Consider the following 21027-nt stretch of genomic DNA (forward strand, 5'->3'; position numbering starts at 1 on the left):
TTCCTCGGCCCTCCAACTTTGTCCCCGCCCCTTCCCCCGCCCTTCCAGCCACGAGGGAAAACCCTAGCAAGAGCCCGCCTCTAGTTTTCTTCGGATTGGTAGAAGCCGGACCAGGGGGCGGGCACTGCCGGACTACTCTGCGGGCCGCGATTGGCTGCTGGAACCCCTGTCCAGCCTCCCACCGACTCCCGGCCGTGCCGGAGTCGGGTGGGTCGGCAGCTATAAAGCTGGTGGCGGAGGGGAGGCGCCGCGTATTGGCTTTTCGTGGCTCACTCCCTTTCCACGGCCACCGCCCGGTCACATTTGGGTGAGTGCCCCACGAGGGGGAGAGCTGGGCTGCTGCGGCGCCGGGCTGGGTGAAGGCCGGGCGGAGGCGGTGTCCTTGACTAGGCCCGAAGGAGCTGCAGCTCCGTCCGGGTGGGGCGGACGCATGGACCCGGCCCGAGAGGATGGGGGCGCCGCGAACAGGGCCGTGCGGGGCCTCCCCTGCCAGGGGCCTGGGGCCGACTGCGGCGGGTTTGACGAGGGGCTGGGGAGTCGCGGCGGGGAGAAGGCGAAAGGGCGTTGAGGGCTAGGGTTCAAATGTCATAGTCAGCCAGGGGCTGGAGGTGCCAGGGACGTGGCTGTGATCTCTTTGAGGGGATTGGGGCTGGGGAGGCGCATCAGGAGGGGATGAGGAAGGAGCTGGGCTGCCTGGGCGTTCCCAGAGCTTTGGGTTAAGGGTGGACGCCGAGGGATGGGGAAGATCACGCCTAAATAGATGGAGGCTTGTAGGTTGGCAGGGGGTGTGTCCCTTTGCAGCCACATCTAGAGAGTTGCTGGGAGGAAGGGAAGTGGGCAAGCATAACTTTTCTTCCCCAGCTCAGGTGCAAGAAAGCATCAAAACCGTGATTTAAACTGGCTGAATACTTGGGCTGTTGAATGCTTCAGTCGGCTTGCTTCCTATCTCACAAATTCCTGCCTCCCACCTTCCCGCCTCCATATATTTTATGCCCATATTAAGGAAAAAATGGGTTTCCTTGGTGTTCTGAAATCCCGTACCCCTCCCTCCTGCTAAGAGCTTCAGGGCCAGCCTGACCTGATATGATGTAATGGGCAGGCACCCAGAGGGCCTTCACACAGTGGGGTTTGGGGTTAAGCCAAGTATAAGGTGTCTTTGAAAAACGTGTGTCCTTTGACCAGTGGTAGAGAAAAGGATTACTCTGATCTACTCTGAAGGAGGGATTTGGACAACAGGTAATGAGGTTGTCTCTGCTTGTCATGTTTGCCCTGTGGCCTTGGCCTTAGGCCATCCCAGGCTTCTTTGACTGCCCACCTCTGCCGCCCCTCCTTTCAGCTGCTGATGTTCTTGTCAGCCTCCTGCAGTAGGATGATGTCCTCTGGCTGCTGCTGAGTACCATTTGCTCCATCACACTGATGAACTGTGAAAAACAATGGCAAGATAAAGGACGAAATTAAGACAAATGGAAGTGTTCATATAGTTAACAGGTTTTTCCTTCCGGGATGGAGTTTGGACTTCCATTGTGCAGAGAGAGCAGATTGAAAGTCCTTAACATGGATCTGTCCAAATGGTTCTTTGTATCTTGAGACCTCTAAGCAGTTTGTGTCCTTTATTTGAGCAAAACTTTGTTTTTTAAAATTTCAGTTATATTTGTAAGGGTAAGGAGGGCAGGGATAGCGTATTTTATGGGAGAGGAGAAAGACTTTATTTTCTTGGTGTTTAACCTTTGTAGGTCTCTTTCTCCTAAATTTGTAGGTTTGCCCTTTATTCAGTTCTAGTTTAATCAGTAACCCCAGTTCTTAGGAAGAGGTTTCCAATGGGGAGAAATTATGGGATATTTTGTTTGGGACCATAGAAGGCCATGTCATCTGCTGGCTATTTCTGAGCCTTGCTTTTGATTTTGTTTTCTTCTTACAGATTCCTCCAGAGTGCTTTTACATCTTTCTCTTAACTGCGGGATGGACTTTAAGATATATTTTTTAAGATTTTATTTATTTCAGAGAGAGAGAGAGAGAGAGAGAGAGAGCACGAGTGGGGTGAGGGGCAGAGGGAGAAGCAGGCTCTCTGCTGAGCAGGGAGCCCGATGCCGGGCTCGATCCAGGGACTCTGGGGTCATGACCTGAGCCGGAGGCAGACGCTCAACCGACTGAGCCACCCAGGCGCCCCAGACGTTAAGATTTGTTGATTGAGATTTTAGATAGCTATTTCCTCAGTGCCCTAGAATTATTTAAAACCATAAAGCAGTGGAACTGAATGAAGGGAGATACAGTTGAGGTTCTGGTTTGAGGAATTTGATGGGCTGTGTATCAGAATCTATAGTTTCATGTGGAAAAGAACAGAGGCTTATAATTTTATGTTGGGTTACTAACAAACCAAATATCATAGAAGGGTGTGATTTTTATTTTTAAGATTTATTTATTTATTTTAGAGAGAGAGTGGGGGGTGGGCAGAAGGAGAGGGAGTGAGAATCTCAAGCAGACTCCTCTGCCGAGCATGGGGCCCTCAGTGGGGCTTGATCTCACAACGCTGAGATCATGACCTGAGCAGGAACCAAGAGTCAGACACTTAACCAACTGAGCCACCCAGGCATCCTGTGTGATATTTTATGTCTCTCAAGATGGTGGTACAGATTCAGAAGGTTGAAAAACATGTTACCCAACCTAATGAGAGGGTAGTAGGACTCAACTCAAATCTGTTCTTTCTGAGACTTCTTGATATGTGGTGATGCTCACTTGCTGTCTGTCAGCTGAGTGTAGTTAGAGCAGTAGAGGAGAAGCTAATTTTTCAAAGTCTTCATCTTTGCAAGTCTTGTGATTGGGGATGTGTGCCTATGGGAAGGATGGTAAGAACAGCAAATGTTGTCTTACTCCATTTGGATCCCTTACATTTTTCGGTAGAAAGCCAGTTTGCTTAAACACTTTCTGGGCACTGTTCGGTGCAGTAGCTTATTTAAAAAGTGATAGCAAAAAGAACTTACTAATGAGGGCTGCTACAAGTACTCGAATCCAAAAGATTTGTCTTCTGTGATAACTCCGAATTCGGCCCCTCAAAAAAAATGGCAGTTGAATGCCCGTTACTCCAAGATCTCAAAGGGTTCAAAAGAATCAAAATACAGCCCCTCTCCCAGCAGGAGTCTAGGAATCAAGTGTGGCGAGGAAGACTGCCCATAACTAGTTTTCGTTGAGAGTAGACTATGAGGACTTTGTGTGAATGTCTTATACCTGCTGTAGAAGTGCGGGGCCCTGATTAGAAACTTGAGGAAACCTTCTTGGAAGAGGTAGCTTAGAACAGGCCTTTGAAGTAGGAGTCGAATTTATAAGCAGCCCGGGAACTCTGGGGAGAGCCAGGAATGTCTGTTTTTTACTGAGAGAACTAGACCGCAGTGTACGGGCATGGGCAAAGCCTTACCAGTAGTTGTGCTTGCTTGTTCCTAAGGAGGAAAGGTTGCCAGCTTTTTCTCATTAAAAAGGATGTCCCGGATTTCTCTCTTGTTAGAGTGAAAAAGATCAGCAGGCAACTGCTTCTGGTTTACCATGTACCTAAAGGTGTGCTGGATGCACTTCTCGGACTACTTGTTTGAATCAAGGCTGAGGAGGGATCCAGAAGAAGGAATTCAGAACTCTGGGTCAACCCCAGGAGAAAGCATCATTGCCTGAACCTGGCTGGTTGGGCCCAGCAGTCTCCGCATTCTTCAGTGTTTATCTTTGCCAAACCAGGAATCCCATACTGTGGCTCCGGAGGCTCCGGAGGCTCCGGAGGCTCCGGACATGCTTTGTAGTTACCTGCCCAGCCGCTTGCACTTCCTTACCTGCTTCCTGCCCTGGCCCGCTGCCCTGCATCCGATGCTCTGAAAAGATCTTCTGTTAGAAAGAAGCAGATGTCCTGGGGGAGACTGTGACAGTGCTGTTTCAGTCAGGGTAGAGAACCCTCCCAGCAGTTGCAGAAGAGGAGGGAAAGCCTCACTGCTTTCTAATGGACTGTTTCCGAGAGTGGCATTTACCGCCTCCATTTCCATCCCTGGTCTCCAGGCCTCTCTTTCTCCTGAGAGCTTAAGTATGCCGCAGTCTTCTGTGAATCTTCTTTTCTTCGGTTTCTTTCTTCTTTGCTCTAATGTCCTCCTCTCGCCCCTCCTCTCTTCCCCATCCTATCTATACCCTCCTCCCCTTGTTCCCCCTCCCCTCCTCTTCTCTTGGCCCGGCTCTCTCCACCTAAACTCTCCCCAATTGAAATGATCAAAATTGAAAGAGGGAATACTGGCAGTTTGGGAGGAATTTCCTTGATGAAAATAGCGTCAAACGCATATGCATACATGGTTTCAAGGAGAAATATTACTAAGTTATTTAGTCTCACCATGGAGGGGGAGTCCTGTTTTCCCCTCACCAGTGAGAGCCAGTCTGTGGTCTACTTAATTTGCAAGTTACAAAAGCGTAATTCGAGATAATAAAGAACAAAATAAAGGTTATTTTCTCAAAATATATGTATAATTCTGTAATCCAAGAGGTTTCTTGGAAGGTAGAAGTCTTTATCTTTTCCTACAAAACTCAGGGTTTATTTATTTGGGGGGCAGGGTAAACTTAATGAAGTAAAAGGAACTAAATCTGTAAAGAGCTCTTAAATGATCTAATCTTGTAAAAGAAAGCTTACTAAATTATTTACTAAAAGTAATTCAGAGTACTGAATGTAGTCTCTGGTTAATCAGGCAAGGGCAGAAGCTAAATTTGCCAGCAGTTAAGTAGAGAGCAAAGGTAATTGTGTTTTCATAAAGCATAGAAACTGTTGTCTCAAGTAACAATCCTTCAGAACAGATGGACTGAAGAAAATGCTCCAGTGTCACCTTCCCTTTTTATTTCCACATAATTTAAATGATGCGAAAGCTTAATGCTCTTTTTTTTTTTTTTTTAAAGATTTTATTAATTTGACAGAGAGAGACACAGCGAGAGAGGGAACACAAGCAGGGGGAGTGGGAGAGGGAGAAGCAGGCTTCCTGCCAAGCAGGGAGCCCAATGCGGGGCTCAATGCCAGGACTCTGGGATCATGACCTGAGCCGAAGGCAGACGCTTAACGACTGAGCCACCCAAGAGCCCCGCTTAATGCTCTTTTATCTTGATATCACATGCTTATCTTTTTTAATACAAGCACTGTAGGGAAAATCACTTTTAAAAGGTTGGGGAGGGTGGAGGTGGACATGTTGAAAAGTAGGAGCATAAGATTTAAATAAATGAAGGTAATTAGGTCTTGCTACAGAGATATGTGTTTTGTTGAAAAATACTAAGAACTAGGATAATGATGTATTGGTACTTTATATTACAAAGTGTAATTCACATATTTTATCTTCTCAACCATTTGGGAGGGCAGTTTAACTCCATTTTATAGACGAGAAAACTGAAGCTCATAGAGGCACACATTGCTAAAGCCACAAACTCCTAAGGGTAGAGCAAACTTTTTTTTTTAAGATTTTATTTATTTGAGAGAAAGAGAGCATGAGTGGGGGCAAGGGGGCAGAGGGAGAAGCAGACTCCCCGCTGAGGACCCCGGGGATCATGGCCTGAGCTGAAGGAAGGCAGACACTTCACGGACTGAGCCACCCAGGCGCCCCTAGAGCAAACTCTTGAATGTGGGAGTCTCATTACTCCAGAGCTTGCTATTTATTTATATGCCTTTCCTTTAATTCTTAATAATTCAAATTTAGTAAAGACAACTAATAACTCCCCTGGCATCACTGTTGGTTTCAAGCCTGAATCAGTGATATGAACCTCGCATGTCAGTTCATTACCAGGACTGAACCTGCCACTCTAAACACTCATGAACTAGGGGGGAAAAGTTTTATAAGCTTTAAGTACCATTTTTCTAAGCAAAATAAATTCTGTTCTATGCAATGTAATGGGAAAAAGAAATGTTTATTTTAACTTATTTTGAATTGGAGTCATTATTTGAATTTGTGCGGTGATTTATGACTTTAAAAGAAGTTCTTATTTGAAATTCCTAGTGCCTGAAGGAGGAAACAGAGTGACAGACCTGGAGACTGCAGTTCTTTATTCCTCACACAGGTATGGCATCCTGTCATGCTGCTAAAGAAAGCCTTCCTCTCTAATGGAAGAGGGAAATTTAATTTTTATCCCAGCGCAAATAACCACTTGTGTGCCCTACACATTCTTAAAACCCATTACAGAGTTATGCTTCTTTAAATATTAGTTAATGCCTTAGTGCTTTGGGAAACTGTCCAGTGTTGTGATTATTAGACTCATGTTTGAAATCTAGAAACTAATTTTTTAACCTTTTTAAAGATAAAATTTTAAAAGAAAATTTACACATTTTATTATAAATACAGAGTCCCCATTATCCTTAGATTTTTTTTTTTTTTATTGTGGATACAATGCTCTGAAAAATAGTGAAGTACCTTTTTAATCAGCAAAAAGTTACACAGGTAATTTTTTAAACTGTCAGATTTTTAAACTATATTCTATTTAGAAATTTTTTGTGATATTTAGTGAATTGACTAGAATACCCCATTGTGTATGGAGTTAACACCATAATGTGAACATCTCGGATCTTCAGCTGGCCTTTTTCTTCCTGAATCTGGTCTACTTCAGAGAGCATTTGAGAGGACAGCATAAGAGCATACACTTAATAGGATGGTTAAAAGTAGAGATTACAGATCACAAACTATATCAAACTTTTTGTTGTTTGAAATGCCATGGAAACAATTACTTCCCTGTATTAATTTTCCATTCTTTTCCTACTTAATCTTACTCCTCCTTAATATCAACCAAAAGCTAACTATTTCAAATTGGACAGCTTTTTATCAGGAATATAATGATCTTGGGCGTCAAAACCCCTCCGAGAATGAGCAATATTGACTGAATTAGATAATGTAAAAATTTTTTCCACACTAAGATCAGAGTCATGATTCACTTTCAGCTTGATGTATGTGGGTTAGTTAAGCTACGTTTTTCCCCCCAAATGAAATAAGGCACTTATTTAACCTCTCCGAGGTTTAAGCGTAACAGAGTTATGCCTTATTTCTTAAGTACAATAATATAAGAACTGATCAGAGCTAGTCAGATTATGGTAAATATGGATTAATTCTGGAATCAAAGCCTTGCATTGTGGCTTTTAATAAACTGGTTTATATGTTCAGGAAGATTGTATATACTTGTCCATTTTATTTCCAAAAGCATTGCAAGCTGCTGGGCAAGGCAGAGAAAATCACACTGTCCTCAGTGTGTTTAGAGCAGTTTGAAGAATGGAAAGAGTCCAAAGTGATAACCTTGTGGGAAAGGCTGGGAAGGTGCCTAATCCTCCTGCTTCTGGTTTGGCGACTTAGAGGGTAGCATATAGGAGGGGTTCCTCTTATAAGGACATGGACTGGTCTTTGGTTTTGAACACTAGTTGTAGAGCTCTTTTCTATGGATTATGCAGAGGACTTAATCTTGTTTTACTATAAAATTAGAATCTGCCTGGTGACATTTTAGTTCCTTTGTCTTTATTTCAACTCCGGTGTAGCACAGTTTAGATTATCATAAGCAGATAGGTTTTTGTGGAAGACGGGAAAGGGTAGAACAGAGTGAAGAGGTGGTTCTCTGTTCGCTTAGCTGTTATGACAGCGAGGCTGTGAAGTCATTAAACGGCTGAGGCTAAAAATCTTCCTCCTTTTCCTGGCTTCTAATCAATCACAATTTCTGCCAGTTTTTTGCTTGCATAGTTTTTGAAGCTGTTCCTTCTTCACCCCTCATGTAGTAATTGCTCTAGTACATGACCTGTCTTATCTGGACTGCGCTGTCTACCCCCTCACCCAAATCCGTTCTCCATGCAGCGCCGGTGGCTGTGCAGAACGGTGACTCTCAAGCTTTTTTGGCTGTGACCCTCAGTAAGAAATATACTTTACATTGCAGCCTAGGCTATGTCTGAATAATCGAAACATTTTTCATGGAAGAATTCTTAAAGTTACTGTGTGCCGTGCAATTTGATGTTTTCTGTTCTTTTCTACTACGTTTTAAAAGGTGTTGTTCGCCATCCACTAAATTGATTCCGGAGTTGGAAAAACATTGACCCGCACACGAATATGACCCTGTTACTCTTGTCTGAAACCCTTGATGGCTTCTTTTTGTCTTCATGATGACTTGGAAGCCCCCTGACAGCAGCATACGAGAGCCGTTATAACCCGACTCGGGTCTAGTTCTCTTGACCTACTGCTTGCCTGCTGTACTCACTGGGCCTCACATTTCACTTCAGGAAATCAGTAAAACTTTTCATGGCTCTTTGTACTCTGCCTTTTTGTACCTTGTCCACCCTGTTGACAATCTCCTACTGCTGTTCGCTTCTGCAGAGCTTTACTGATAACTCCTTACTCATTCTGAAGACTCAAGGCAGCACCAAGAAGCCTCTCTTCCCACTCCTCCCCTTTCCTCCAGGCTGGGTTAGGTGGTTCTCATAACATAATGTGACTGTCTCTGTTGTTTCACTTGTTTATTATTAGGTGTTTGTATCCTACACATGGAGATGGTGACTATTTGAAAAGGGAAGGGTTATCTCCTGTGAAGCTTATCCCAAATGTTTGGCATGTAACATGTTGTCATTGTTTGAATAAATGAAAAAACATATAAATTCTTATATTTAGTAGGAAGATTCAGTGGTATCCCTTGGGACCTTTAACTTAGATTTTGTGATTATATTTCTAGGTGCTTATTTTTTAGGTTTTAATATACTTACAACTTTTTAAAAAATATTTTATTTATTTGTCAGAGAGAGGGGAGAGAGCACAAGCAGGGGGAGTGGCAGGCAGAGGGAGAAGCAGGCTCCCCGCTGAGCAGGGAGCCCGATACGGGACTCGATCCCAGGACCCTGGGATCATGACCTGAGCTGAAGGTAGACACCTAACCGACTGAGCCACCCAGGCATCCCAATACACTTATAACTTGATGACCTATGGGCTAAGGGTAGATTACATGATTTAAGAATAACCTCTCTGCTTTAGATGTTCTCTCAAGATTTCAATAATTAACAACTCACCAAGGCAGTAGTCTGTAATTTCAATATACCTAATACTATCCCAGAGTTTGCACAAATGACATAAATATAGGATTTGAGTTTTCATTTTTAGGAGTCAAAGTAGTAGTTGGTAAATGCTAAAGAACTTTGGTGAACCAGTAGGACCCAGGTAACTCTCATAAGCCAAGACCTTTAGGTGAATGAAGACCTGAAATTTTGTCATGGAGGGTGCACCTTCCAATTAATGTGATGCCTAAAAAGGAAATTGAGTTGTAGAAGTTTAAATGGGGAAACAGATTCTTTCTCTAAAACTAATAGGCTGTGCCATTCTTCAAAGCCTGACACCTAGGTATTTCAGACTCCTATGCTAGCTGGGTTCTGGGTAGACTGCCCGTGGAAGTACTCAAGGGAGTACTTGTTTTTGTCAGTGGCGACAGCGGGAAGGCAGGGGGAGGCGGGTCGAGGCTCGAGCTCCGCAGCAGAGGTGCTCATCCTAGTAGCTCTGGCAGCTTCAGTAGGAGTGTGAGCTCTTGGGATCTAAATAACCACCTTCCTCCTTGACTCCTCTGGCCCTGCCAACAAGTTTGTAACCAGTTCCCTGTATTAAATCCTCCCCTGTTTGAAATATCTAGAATGACTTCTCTTTTCCTGATGAATACAGTCTCTAAAGAAATTAAGGAGGCTCTAGTAGGTTATGTGACTTGCCCATACGCACACAGCAATGCTCTTGAGTGGCACATTTATTTTACTTTTAGTAAATAAATCTAGATACTACTGAAAGTATTTACAGTGTGGCAGTAGTCTTTTTAAAAAAGAGAGGGGTGGTTTTAAGAAATGTTACCTAGATGCCACACAAATAATATGTGGATTACCAGTTTTCAAATGTGAATCAGAGTTTGTTTTTTTTTCCCTGATTTAGAAGCTAAGTGATACCTTGTGGTTCTACGATCATTTATTGCCTATAGACTAGCTGTAGAAAGTATAGGATATTGGCATATGACCCTGTGATGAGTCCTAGAACTTACTTTTGCTTAAAATTTTCATCATTTGGGTTGTGGGGGGCTTCTTTATAATAACAGGGGCTTGTAGAGATTTACTTGGTAGACTTCTGTAGTGTGGCTTTTCTACTTGCTAAAATTGTTTAGATCATTGAAGAATGCAATATATTTCTGATGAATAACTGACTGGCCAATTTAAACTTCTTTGGGTGGCCAGGAATAGATCAGGTACTTGAATTCTGATTTGTGGACCATATTACTAAATTGTCATTGTATTTTATCTTGTAGTTTTTTATAATAGAAGAATCTTATTTGAGTTTTCTTTACCTTTAATAATCCTGTCTTAAATCTAAAGAGACCTAGGTGGGGTTTTGTTTGTTTGTTTGTTTTAAAAGATTTTATTTTTAAGTACTCTATCCACCCAATGTGGGCTTGAACTCAAAACCCTGAGATCGAGGGTCACATGTTCCACTGACTGAGCCAGTCAGGCGCCCCTGAAGAGGTCTAGTTTTTAAAAAGTGCAAATCTTTTTAACAGACAGTAATTTTAAATAGTAGTATTCCATTCATACTGTAATTGCTGCTTTCACATATTAAAATTGCCCCTAATATAGTCAGTGGTATTGTGATAGCATTATATGGTGACAGATGGTAGCTCCACTTAAACCGTGAGCATAGCATAATGCATGGAGTTGTCAAATAAAATATGTTGTACACCTTTTGAAACTAATGTAACATTGTGTGTCAACTGTACTTCGATTAAGAAAAATAATAATAAAATAAAATCACCCTAAATAAAATATACTAAACTTAGAAACTAAATTAACGTTTCAGGCTGTAGTTGAACTTTTAATGTTGATTTCTCAAGTTTGACAATCTGGAATTTATAACCTAAAACAGTGTTTTCTTCTGTTTTTCTTTCTAAAGCTCTTTCACCATGCCTGGGTCACTTCCTTTGAATGCAGAAGCCTGCTGGCCAAAAGATGTGGGAATTGTTGCCCTTGAGATCTATTTTCCTTCTCAATATGTTGATCAAGCAGAGTTGGAAAAATATGATGGTGTAGACGCTGGAAAGTATACTATTGGCTTGGGCCAGGCCAAGATGGGCTTCTGCACAGATAGAGAAGATATCAACTCTCTTTGCCTGACTGTGGTTCAGAATCTGATGGAGAGACATAGCCTTTCGTATGATTGCATTGGGCGTTTAGAAGTTGGAACAGAGACAATCATCGACAAATCAAAGTCCGTGAAGACTAATTTGATGCAGCTCTTTGAGGAGTCTGGGAACACAGACATAGAAGGCATAGACACAACGAATGCATGCTATGGAGGCACAGCGGCTGTCTTCAATGCTGTTAATTGGATTGAGTCCAGTTCTTGGGATGGTATGTCGCATGTTGCTCCAAGGAAACTCTCCAGGATACATACATAGGCCCAAATGACCTTTCAGTGAATGCCCCGTGCAGACTTACCAGTTAGGCTCGTTTGAGTGTGGTCAGAAATGTAGCTCTTTCAACTTAACCTGAATTATAAACTGGTTATCTTTATCACATAGGACAAAATTATAAAAATTTAGAATTGTTTTTGCTTTGCCAAAGATGGGAAAGCATATTCTAGGAAAATAGAAGACTTCACTGTATATGTATGATACTTCTAGTGGAGATCGCCTTCTTGTGTATTAACAAAAATCTTTTTCAGGACGGTATGCGCTGGTAGTTGCGGGAGATATTGCTGTATATGCCACAGGAAATGCTAGACCTACAGGTGGAGTGGGAGCCGTTGCTCTGCTGATTGGGCCAAATGCTCCTTTAATTTTTGACCGAGGTGAGTGTTTGGGAGAGCATTTCTTTTTTTTACTAGCAACGTATGCTGAGAAAGTTGAAAATACAAACAGAAGCTAGTACTTACTGAGTGTTCATTAAATGCAGGCACTACCTGCTCAGTGGTTTATATGTGCTATAGCGTGTTTGGTCTTTATAGCAATTTTATGAGGTAAGTAATGTCATTCTCATCTTACCGAGCAGTAAAATGGGTTTGAGTAATAAAGAGTAACTTGCCCACAGTCACTCATCAGTGACAAGTTTAATTTGTTTTCAGTTCAGTAGAGTAATTGTGATCTCCCAGTTAGAGATAGGAAACTTGCATAAAATGTTGTGTATCAAAGGAGTCTTAGGCCTGTCCTGGATACTGTTAGGTTTCATTTCAATTACATGTCGGTTTCACCTTGTGATTTCCATGCTGCAAGTGGCAAGAGTTGACTTAGAGAGTTTAGGAAAGTCCCTAGATAATGCAATCAGCTGACTAACATACAGTCATCAAGGAGCAGAAATAATGTCATCTTCCTTTTTCGTTCTAATAGGACTTCGTGGGACACATATGCAACACGCCTATGACTTCTACAAGCCTGATATGCTTTCGGAGTACCCTATAGTAGATGGGAAACTCTCCATACAGTGCTACCTCAGTGCGCTAGACCGCTGCTATTCCGTCTACCGTAAGAAGATCCGTGCCCAGTGGCAGAAGGGTGGGTTTCATCCACGTGCCTTGGTTTGGGTATCTGTTGAGGGGGCAGTGTGGTGTGCTGAGTGTCTTTAGTGAGATGATGCTTTGTGGGCATCCTTCATTAGTGTCCTTGAACTATTTCTTCCTCACCCACCAGATTGCATTTCCCCACAGATTCGGGGAATGTGTAATTTAGGGATACAAGGAAGCTTTGGAAATGAGGTATATCTATGCAAAAACGCTTATTTAGACTTACCCCAGTTAAAAAAAAAAAAAAATCAAAACTAGGGTAAAAGAAAGTAACTTGAATCATTTTCATTTTCGAGGGAGGTACTTTTACAAGGCTTTAGTTTGCAGCTGTGATAAATAAATTACTGAAGTGACCCCTTTCCTCCCACAGGTTGTTTGCATTTGACCTGTGAATTCATACTTGCTTTTCCAGTATCCTCATTAATCTCTGTCTTTAACCCTGAAAAAGTTCTTAAGATACTCAAAAGGACAGCATTTGAATTAGTGCCATTAAAACACAGTATCATACAAATTAGGCTTTTTCCGTAGACCAACTTTGCTTTATAGAGGTTGTAAGAGAGGGTTAAAAAAAGTAGTGAATAATGTAGTAAGATTCACAGTGGCCCTGGAGAAGAAGCATTCTTGCAGTGTGTAAAATGTCATACTGTTTGCCAGTATTGAACAGGACAGTGATTTTCTAACGTTATTAGGCCCCACAGTGAGAAGGACACTCTACCTTGTCTGTGCGTGCTCAACTCACTCAAAAGTATCATGAAATCACTTAGCATGCCACAACTTAATGCAGTTTGCTATCTTCTACCCTATTCTATTTCATTTAAAAGAATATCCTAAGGTTAAAAAAAAAAAAAAAACTGGCCCCAACCCACTAACTGAATTACAGACTCTTAAGACTCTGAAGTTTGAAAACAGTGATATTCTATCCCTGGACGTCTTTTTGATACACATTTTAAGCCCTAGAGATATTTCATTATACAGTATATTTTTGGTTGCTGTTTAAAGATAGAAGAACATCCTAGCTTTGTTCTAAAATCAGACTTCAAAAGTTAGTGTTTTAAATGAATTTCATAATTTCTTTGGTTTTCTCTTTCAGAGGGAAATGATAAAGATTTTACCTTGAATGATTTTGGTTTCATGATCTTCCACTCGCCCTACTGTAAGCTGGTTCAGAAATCTCTAGCTCGGATGTTGCTGAATGACTTCCTTAACGACCAGAACAGAGATAAAAATAGTATCTATAGTGGCCTGGAAGCCTTTGGGTAAGAGAAGTTTATTAGGATTTTTTTTTCTTCTGTGTGTGAATATTTTATCCATCTGTTAAACTGTTCTTTTTATAGATATGAATACTTTAAAAGAATCTTAAACGTCTTCAAGTCTAAGCCATTTATGTCATCAGTGAAGAAACAGTCCCAGAGAGGTGGAAGCATATCTCCATGAATTCTTTAGTCATTTCTACTCATATTTTTGGATTTCGTCCTTTTCAATCTGTTCCCGTTGTCACCATGATAGTAGAGCCCCATGAGTGCCTGGGTGTATTTCCTACGACAGCCTCTGAAATCTCTCCTGCCTCTCTAGCCCCTGTGCCCCATCCCTTCCTGCAGCCGCCAAACTGAAGTCGGCTTTCCTGCTTCTTCCACATTTCCCCACTTGTAAGGCTCCCTAACGCGCCATGCCTGTTAGACTCATTCTGTCCCTTCTACATCTAGTAAAATTCTACTCAACTTTTTAAGACTTGGCTCCTGCAATATCCTGACTTTTGTAACGAAATAGACATTATGATGGATTTGAAATAGTAGTATATTCTGTTTGCTGACAACAGAAGTTTTGTGAGTTTATTGACCCATGAGAATGCAGTTGTCTTAACTTGATAAAAAGCTTTGACAAAAAGGATCATGTGTGTGCAACTGTTACATCTTCCCTGATAATCAGCATATTGCTACTTGGCTTTTAATAAATAGGCAAACCGAATCGTACACGCAGATTAGAATATTAGTTACATCGGCTAGTATAATAAAAATGTAGTCTTTGAACATTGTAAGATGGCCTTTTTTCTAAATCTTTCAGGGATGTTAAATTGGAAGATACCTACTTTGACAGAGATGTGGAAAAAGCATTTATGAAGGCTAGTTCTGAACTCTTTAATCAGAAAACAAAGGCATCTTTGCTTGTGTCAAATCAGAATGGAAATATGTACACATCGTCTGTGTACGGCTCCCTCGCTTCTGTTCTAGCACAGTAAGTACCTAGTTCCTCTGCCTCCTCTCATCGGGGGCTGTTAGGTTTTGAACGCCAAAGCTGGTGGCAGGCATGTTGGTGGCAGGTCACGGGGTGACATTTTATTTCCAGGTTCTCTAGCCTGCCGTCCATTGACTTAAAGGATGAGTGGGACGAGGCTACAGTTAACCCTGAGTACTTGAGTTCATGCTGGCTTTCCTGGCTGCTCTTTTCATGGTCGTCTTCTTCTTGACCTGCAGTTGAGCTGTAAATCCCTAGTTGACAAAGTAACTTATTTTATGGCGTAGTAACTTTCATAAGCCCCATCATTCCCAAAGAGACAGAAACTCTTGTTTTCAATCTCCTTATTGTAAAGCTTCAGGTCAGCTTCCTAAGGCTACAGGATGAATTTTTACTCCCAACTTCTGTCTTCCCACACATAGTTTTGGATCAGTGAGACTTTTTATTGTTCTTTATTTTTATTTACTTATTTGTACAGATTTTATTTATTTATCTGAGAGAGAGAGCGTGCGTGCGTGCACACAAGCTGGGGGAGGGGCAGGCTCCCCGTGGAGCAGGGAGCCCCATGCGGGGCCCGATCCCGCGACCCCGGTTCCATGACCTGAGCCGAAGGCAGACGCCTAACGACTGAGCCCCCGGGCACCCGTCTGTGAGACTGTTTCGTAGCTCTTCTTCCCCTACACAGGCACTCGCCTCTGCAGCTGGCAGGAAAGAGGATTGGCGTGTTCTCTTATGGTTCTGGTTTGGCTGCCACCCTGTACTCCCTTAAAGTCACGCAAGACGCCACACCAGGTAAATGCCGACTCTTCCAGCCGGAACGTGTTGGGAACACTCCATGCTGAGTGCTAAGGCTGACTCAGCGGCCTTCTCAGGGGAGCACTGGATTCCGTCCCGTAGAGCATTACATTTGTGTCTTCATCACTTCTTTCAACACAGCCAGATTTTTACTCTGTACTCTAAGCATCTGCCTTAACCGGGTAAATGGCAGGATTTTGTCCAAGTCAGATTCTCTTCTTTCCTTTTTCCAAGTCAGAAAAATATATATAATGAGCTTAAAAAATCTTTTGATGGCATTATGTTTGACTTTCCCTTCTTCAGCAAGTAACTTTAATTTTTACCTTTTATCTCGTTCGTAAAGCATTTATAACCAGGGGGATGATGCAGGCAGGGAAAGGGAATGTGTCTGTCTAATGCAGGCAGCTGTGGAGTCTGATCATATGAGTGAGTAATACCAAATCTTTCCTTGTTGGTTTGGCTTTATACAAGATATCTAATTTTTATAGATTTACGGTCCTGACTTATATTCCTGAGCAGGAAGGAGCAAAAACATGGAGAAAAACTGATGGGACACTTGGCATTACATGAAAACTGTGTCATGGATTGACCGTAGACAAGTTACTTATAGTTTCAAATCCCATCTATTTCCTAATTAGTCTACTGGCTGACACCGAACAAATGTCTAGGCAGAGATCATAGGAAGCTGTGCCAAACAGATACCGTTTTTTCTTTTGACTAAATAGTATCTGGTAGTTCCATAAGAAATGACAAGTTGTCTTTCCATTTGGCAGCATCCGGTTCAGGTTTTGGGGTATGCTGCTTTTGTCTTTTTCTCTTTTTTTCTTTTAGAGAGAGTGTGGGGGGGTGTGGGGAGGGGGACAGAGAGAGAGGGGGAGAGAGAATCCTAAGCAGGATCCACACCCAGTGCAGAGCCCGATGCGGGGCTCAGTCTCACGAACCCTGAGATCATGACCTGAGCCTGAGTCAAGAGTCAGACACTTAACTGACTGAGCCACCCGGTGCCCCTACTTTTGTCTTTTAATATTGGGATTTGCTCTTTTAGGGTCTGCTCTTGATAAAATAACAGCAAGTTTATGTGATCTTAAATCAAGACTTGACTCAAGAACTTGTGTGGCACCAGCTGTCTTTGCTGAAAACATGAAGCTCAGAGAGGACACTCATCACTTGGGTAAAAATATTAAATTTTGTTTAAATAGATAGGTATACACCCAAAGCCTATTGGAGGGTGCTAATAACCTGAAACATGTTATATATATAAGATAAGGGTATCTAGGCTTTATTCAGTACTAATCTGATGTCAGTGAAAATTGTGGGGACATAGGTAACTTCTTATGGGTGACTTATATATCATAACTGATTTTTCATGTTCTCTGCCTTTCCTTTAGTCAACTATATTCCCCAAAGTTCAGTTGATTCGCTCTTCGAAGGAACATGGTACCTAGTCAGAGTGGATGAGAAGCACAGGAGGACCTATGCCCGGCGCCCCTCTCCCAGTGACGGCACTCTGGGGGAAGGAGTAGGACTTGTCCATTCAAGTACAGCCACTGAGGTAGGTAAAGCGCGTCGTGTTTGCTCTTGGCCTCTGACAGGGTAAGAAATTTCCATTCCCAGATCTCAGGGCTTAGGGGACCTGAGACTGAGCCACTTAAAGGAATGTCTATAAAGCGGAGTCCTTCAGAGCAAGGGATCTGGCACTGGATTCCCGCTGTGCCATTTTCTTAGTCTAATTTCTTAAATTACTAGCATTTTTAAAACTTTAAAAAAAATGTTATTTATTTAATTGCCAGAGAGAGACACAGTGAGAGAGGGAACACAGGCAGGGGGAGTGGGAGAGGGAAAAGCAAGCTTCCCGCCGAGCAGGGAGCCCGATGCGGGGCTCGATCCCAGGACCCCAGGATCACAACCCGAGCCGAAGGCAGACGCTTAACGACTGAGCCACCCAGGTGCCCCAGATGACTAGCATTTTTAAAACGTGCAGTAAATACTAGGTTCTGTTAATAATACCAACATTTAAAGGAAGACTGGTGTAGAGAGAAGGCCCGTCATGCCTGGGTGAGGGCAGAATTTGGAGGCTCTCATCTCTTCTCAGGCCATTGTCAAATCTGTCTACAGATTATCAAGAAGTAACACTAATAGCAATAATTTGAATTCCTGTTACATGCTAGGAACTTTATTTACATTTTCTAATTTAATCCTTACAAAATCCATCTTGAGGTAAATGATACTATCCCCATTTTAGAGACAAAGCTGCAAGGAATTAAATGGCTTGCCAAGGATCATGGCCACAATTCAACCTGAAAACTTTATAACCCTGAAGTTGTTTATTTTATCTGCTCAGCACAGATTTGATGAATGCGTAGTCTTGCTTCTTGCTATTACACCAATTAGTCAGCTAGGCAGGCCACCAGAGTCAGAGCTGGGGATGCGAGAGTAACAAGGAGAATACCGCGTACGGTGGCTTTCTGTGGCCTTCTCTCCCTTGCTCTGTATTTGTATAATAACTTCATTAGAAAGTAAAGAGTAGCTACTTAGTTCCTTCCACAAAAAGCTCTAGAGAATATACATTTAGCATAAACCTCTCCAAAATTGTCCTTTCTCAGTTTTTTGACTAGAACGTGGCGCCATGACTCTTTAAAAAGAAACAAAAAACCAACCAACAAAAAAAACTTCCAAGAGTCAACAACTTTGTTTCCTTTGATTTTAGCATATTCCAAGTCCTGCCAAGAAAGTGCCAAGACTCCCTGCCACGGCAGCAGAACCCGAAGCGGCTGTCATTAGTAATGGGGAGCATTGAGATACTTCCGTGCGGTGGAAGACTTCAGTGCGGGTTGGGTTGGGGGGTGTACGGGAACAGTTCTGGGAATGTGGGATGTCTGGGGACAGTTGTAAAGGATTACATGTTGCGTGACTTTTTATGTGACTGACATGGAGCCTGGAAAACTATCGTGTTCTTGGGAAAGTCTCTTTGCTCAGTTTGCTAACGTGCTTCCTCTTGTGGTCTAGCCAATGCTTAATGTACGGGAATGTTTAAGGGCTCTGTAAACTTCATACCTCTCTGGCCATTTGTATGCATGAAGCTTAGTTTTTCAATGTGCTTTGATGAATCGTGTGCTTCAGGCGAAGAAAGCAGAGATACTAGTCTCCAATTTTAATTTTTTTAAACACGAAAGAATTTTGTACTTTGAACAAACAAGCTTACTGAACGTACCTGTGGTTTTTGAAAAAAAGTTTCTAGTTTAGGGAGCGTAGTCTTACAATGTGATATGCACAAACGCTGTTTAAAAATGGCAAGACAAACATGCTCTTTTTCTATAATTTATAAATTCTGAAGAGGGAGAGAGTTGGGATGGTAGCACTGGTTCTGGAAGCTGGAATGTTGTTCCAACTCCAGGCCGGCAGTGGCGAGTTATTGCCATGAGTTCTGTGAACAGAGAGATGCTAGCATTGAGCTGGCGTCTGGTACAGACAACGGGGCACGTCGGGAAGCTACGGACGTAGCTCTGGTTCACTCCGGAATCATTGGTTCAAGGTGGAGAGGTCAGTGGAGCGGTGTATGAGGAAGTTGGTGCAAGCCTTCTTTGCACCTTAGTTTGAAGAATAAATAAAACAGTTTCCTGGCTGCCTTTTAAAATTTTAAAGCAAAATGGAAGGATGGGGCGCAGGGCATTGTTAGGTTACCTCTGATGCTCCAGTGTTAGAAATTCAACTTAAAGACTGACAGCCTAAATTCATGGTGTAAGTATTCTTTTTCCTTTCTTTTCCCTTTTTTTCGGGTATCTTTTCAATGAACATTAAAAAGTACAACCCAAGTTTTATATAGTAGGACCAGCCAAAAAAAAGTATTCCATTTCAAGGTCTGGAAGTAGGATTTATAAAGCATTTTTTTTTTTTTTCAGACTGTCACCTTAAAAAAAACAACAAAAACTATCACATGGGATGAATAAGCCGACTGGTTAGACAGTTTTGTAGATTTTCTTGGTGCTGATCTATGACATGAGCCTTATAGATTGTAAAATAGAGATAGTTGGAACTAATGTACAGAACTAAATTTTTTAAACTTTATTTGCTGTTAAATTCTGTGAAGTTTCAGTTATCTAAAACTTACACAAATATGAACTGTAATGTTTCAGACTGCAAGGTAATATGTAATGTAGTGTTTGTAAAATACTCTTGTCTGATATTAACTAGTGGTATTGTGATTTGTACAGTCGTAATTTGTTAAAATGACTTCATTTTAACATCCACTGATGTAGATTAATAATGTAAGCTCACATTTAAAGATTAATGGGGAAATGGTGCATGTAATACTTTCACAAGTATTGGGAGTTTGGTATGTTTTGAAAAGAGTAATTTAACTTTTGGGTGTCAGGAAATGGGTTTTTCTCAAAGTCCATTGCCGGCAATGGGCAAGCCTGGTAATATTGGCACAGCATTAACTGTACACCTTATTAACAGTGAGGTGAATAACTTTGAATAAAGTTTTAGAGAAATATTTCAGATATTTGCATATTCTTTTCCCCTCCTGAACTAACAGTTTAGGCAAGAAATCAGCTAATATGCTATTTTTAAATGTGGGTGTTTGTTTCATTTCTATTCATTCACTCACTAATTTATTCATTCACCTTTTTGGTAAGATTTTATTTATTTATTTGACAGAGAGAGCACAAGCAGGGGGAGCAGCAGGCAGAGGGAGAGGGAGAACCAGACTCCCTGCTGAGCAGGGAGCCTGACGTGGGGCTCGATCCCAGGACCCTGGGATCATGACCTGAGCTAAAGGCAGATGCTTAACCGACTGAGCCACCCAGATGCCTCTATTTATCATTTAACAGACATTTGAAAACCTGATATAAGCAAGATACTCTGAATTAAAGAGTTAAAAGATATATGGTCTTGGCTTCAAGGAGCTATTCATCTAGTATAGAAGAATTTGTACTGATAACTTATTATTCTTACACTTCAAACAAAGACATTAACTCCCAAATTGGGTAGGAAACATGTGTAAACTTTGCTGTAAGTGTTTATGAAGATAATTACTATGTTTTCCTAAAAACCACCTAAGATTTAGGGTTGCCAAGTAAAGATTAAAAGCAAATTTAACAGCCCATATAGAATGGCCTACTGTCAGCAAGAGCCTCTGACCTAAGAGCCACATGTTTTGTTTTAAGATTTATTTAGAGAGAGAGCATGAGCAGGGGAGAGGCAGAGGGAGAGGGAGACTCTCAAGCAGAATCCCCACTGAGCATGGAGCCTGACGTGGGGGCTTGATCCCATGACCCTGAGATCATGACCTGAGCCAAGATCAAGAGTTGGACACTCACCCAGCTGAACCATGCAGGCGCCCCTAAGAGCCACACGTTGCTGGTGCTTGCAGGGGTTTTATAGAGAGTTTTTGCAGTGGCAGTAACACTGGACTAGGTCACCTCTAAGAGCCTATCCACTCTCAGGATTGTATGAATTAGGAATTAACCCAGACTATTTT

At 42.0% G+C, this 21027-nt stretch overlaps 1 protein-coding gene across 3 annotated transcripts; it reads left to right on the forward strand.

The window, feature by feature from the left end:
* The first annotated feature begins 157 nt into the window (after positions 1-157).
* HMGCS1 (3-hydroxy-3-methylglutaryl-CoA synthase 1) lies at positions 158-20040 on the forward strand. 3 transcript variants are annotated; one of them, XM_045903826.3, is made up of 11 exons: positions 164-307; positions 5988-6048; positions 10914-11371; positions 11685-11810; positions 12346-12510; positions 13609-13774; positions 14580-14750; positions 15436-15542; positions 16591-16716; positions 16934-17097; positions 18253-20040. In XM_045903826.3, the coding sequence occupies exons 3-11, from the start codon at positions 10924-10926 to the stop codon at positions 18340-18342; spliced, it is 1563 nt and encodes a 520-aa protein (XP_045759782.1). In that variant the 5' UTR covers positions 164-307; positions 5988-6048; positions 10914-10923; the 3' UTR covers positions 18343-20040. The 3 variants fall into 3 exon arrangements, with proteins under 3 accessions (XP_045759792.1, XP_045759782.1, XP_064452804.1); XM_064596734.1 differs by lacking the exon at positions 164-307 and adding an exon at positions 951-1236; XM_045903836.3 differs by lacking the exon at positions 5988-6048 and having other exon boundaries at positions 158-307.
* The last annotated feature ends 987 nt before the right edge of the window (positions 20041-21027 follow it).

This window comes from Mirounga angustirostris, unplaced genomic scaffold (assembly GCF_029215605.1).
Source record: "Mirounga angustirostris isolate CCGP_5_RB_7025 unplaced genomic scaffold, mMirAng1.0.hap1 SCAF_7, whole genome shotgun sequence".
Taxonomy (NCBI): Eukaryota; Metazoa; Chordata; class Mammalia; order Carnivora; family Phocidae; genus Mirounga; species Mirounga angustirostris.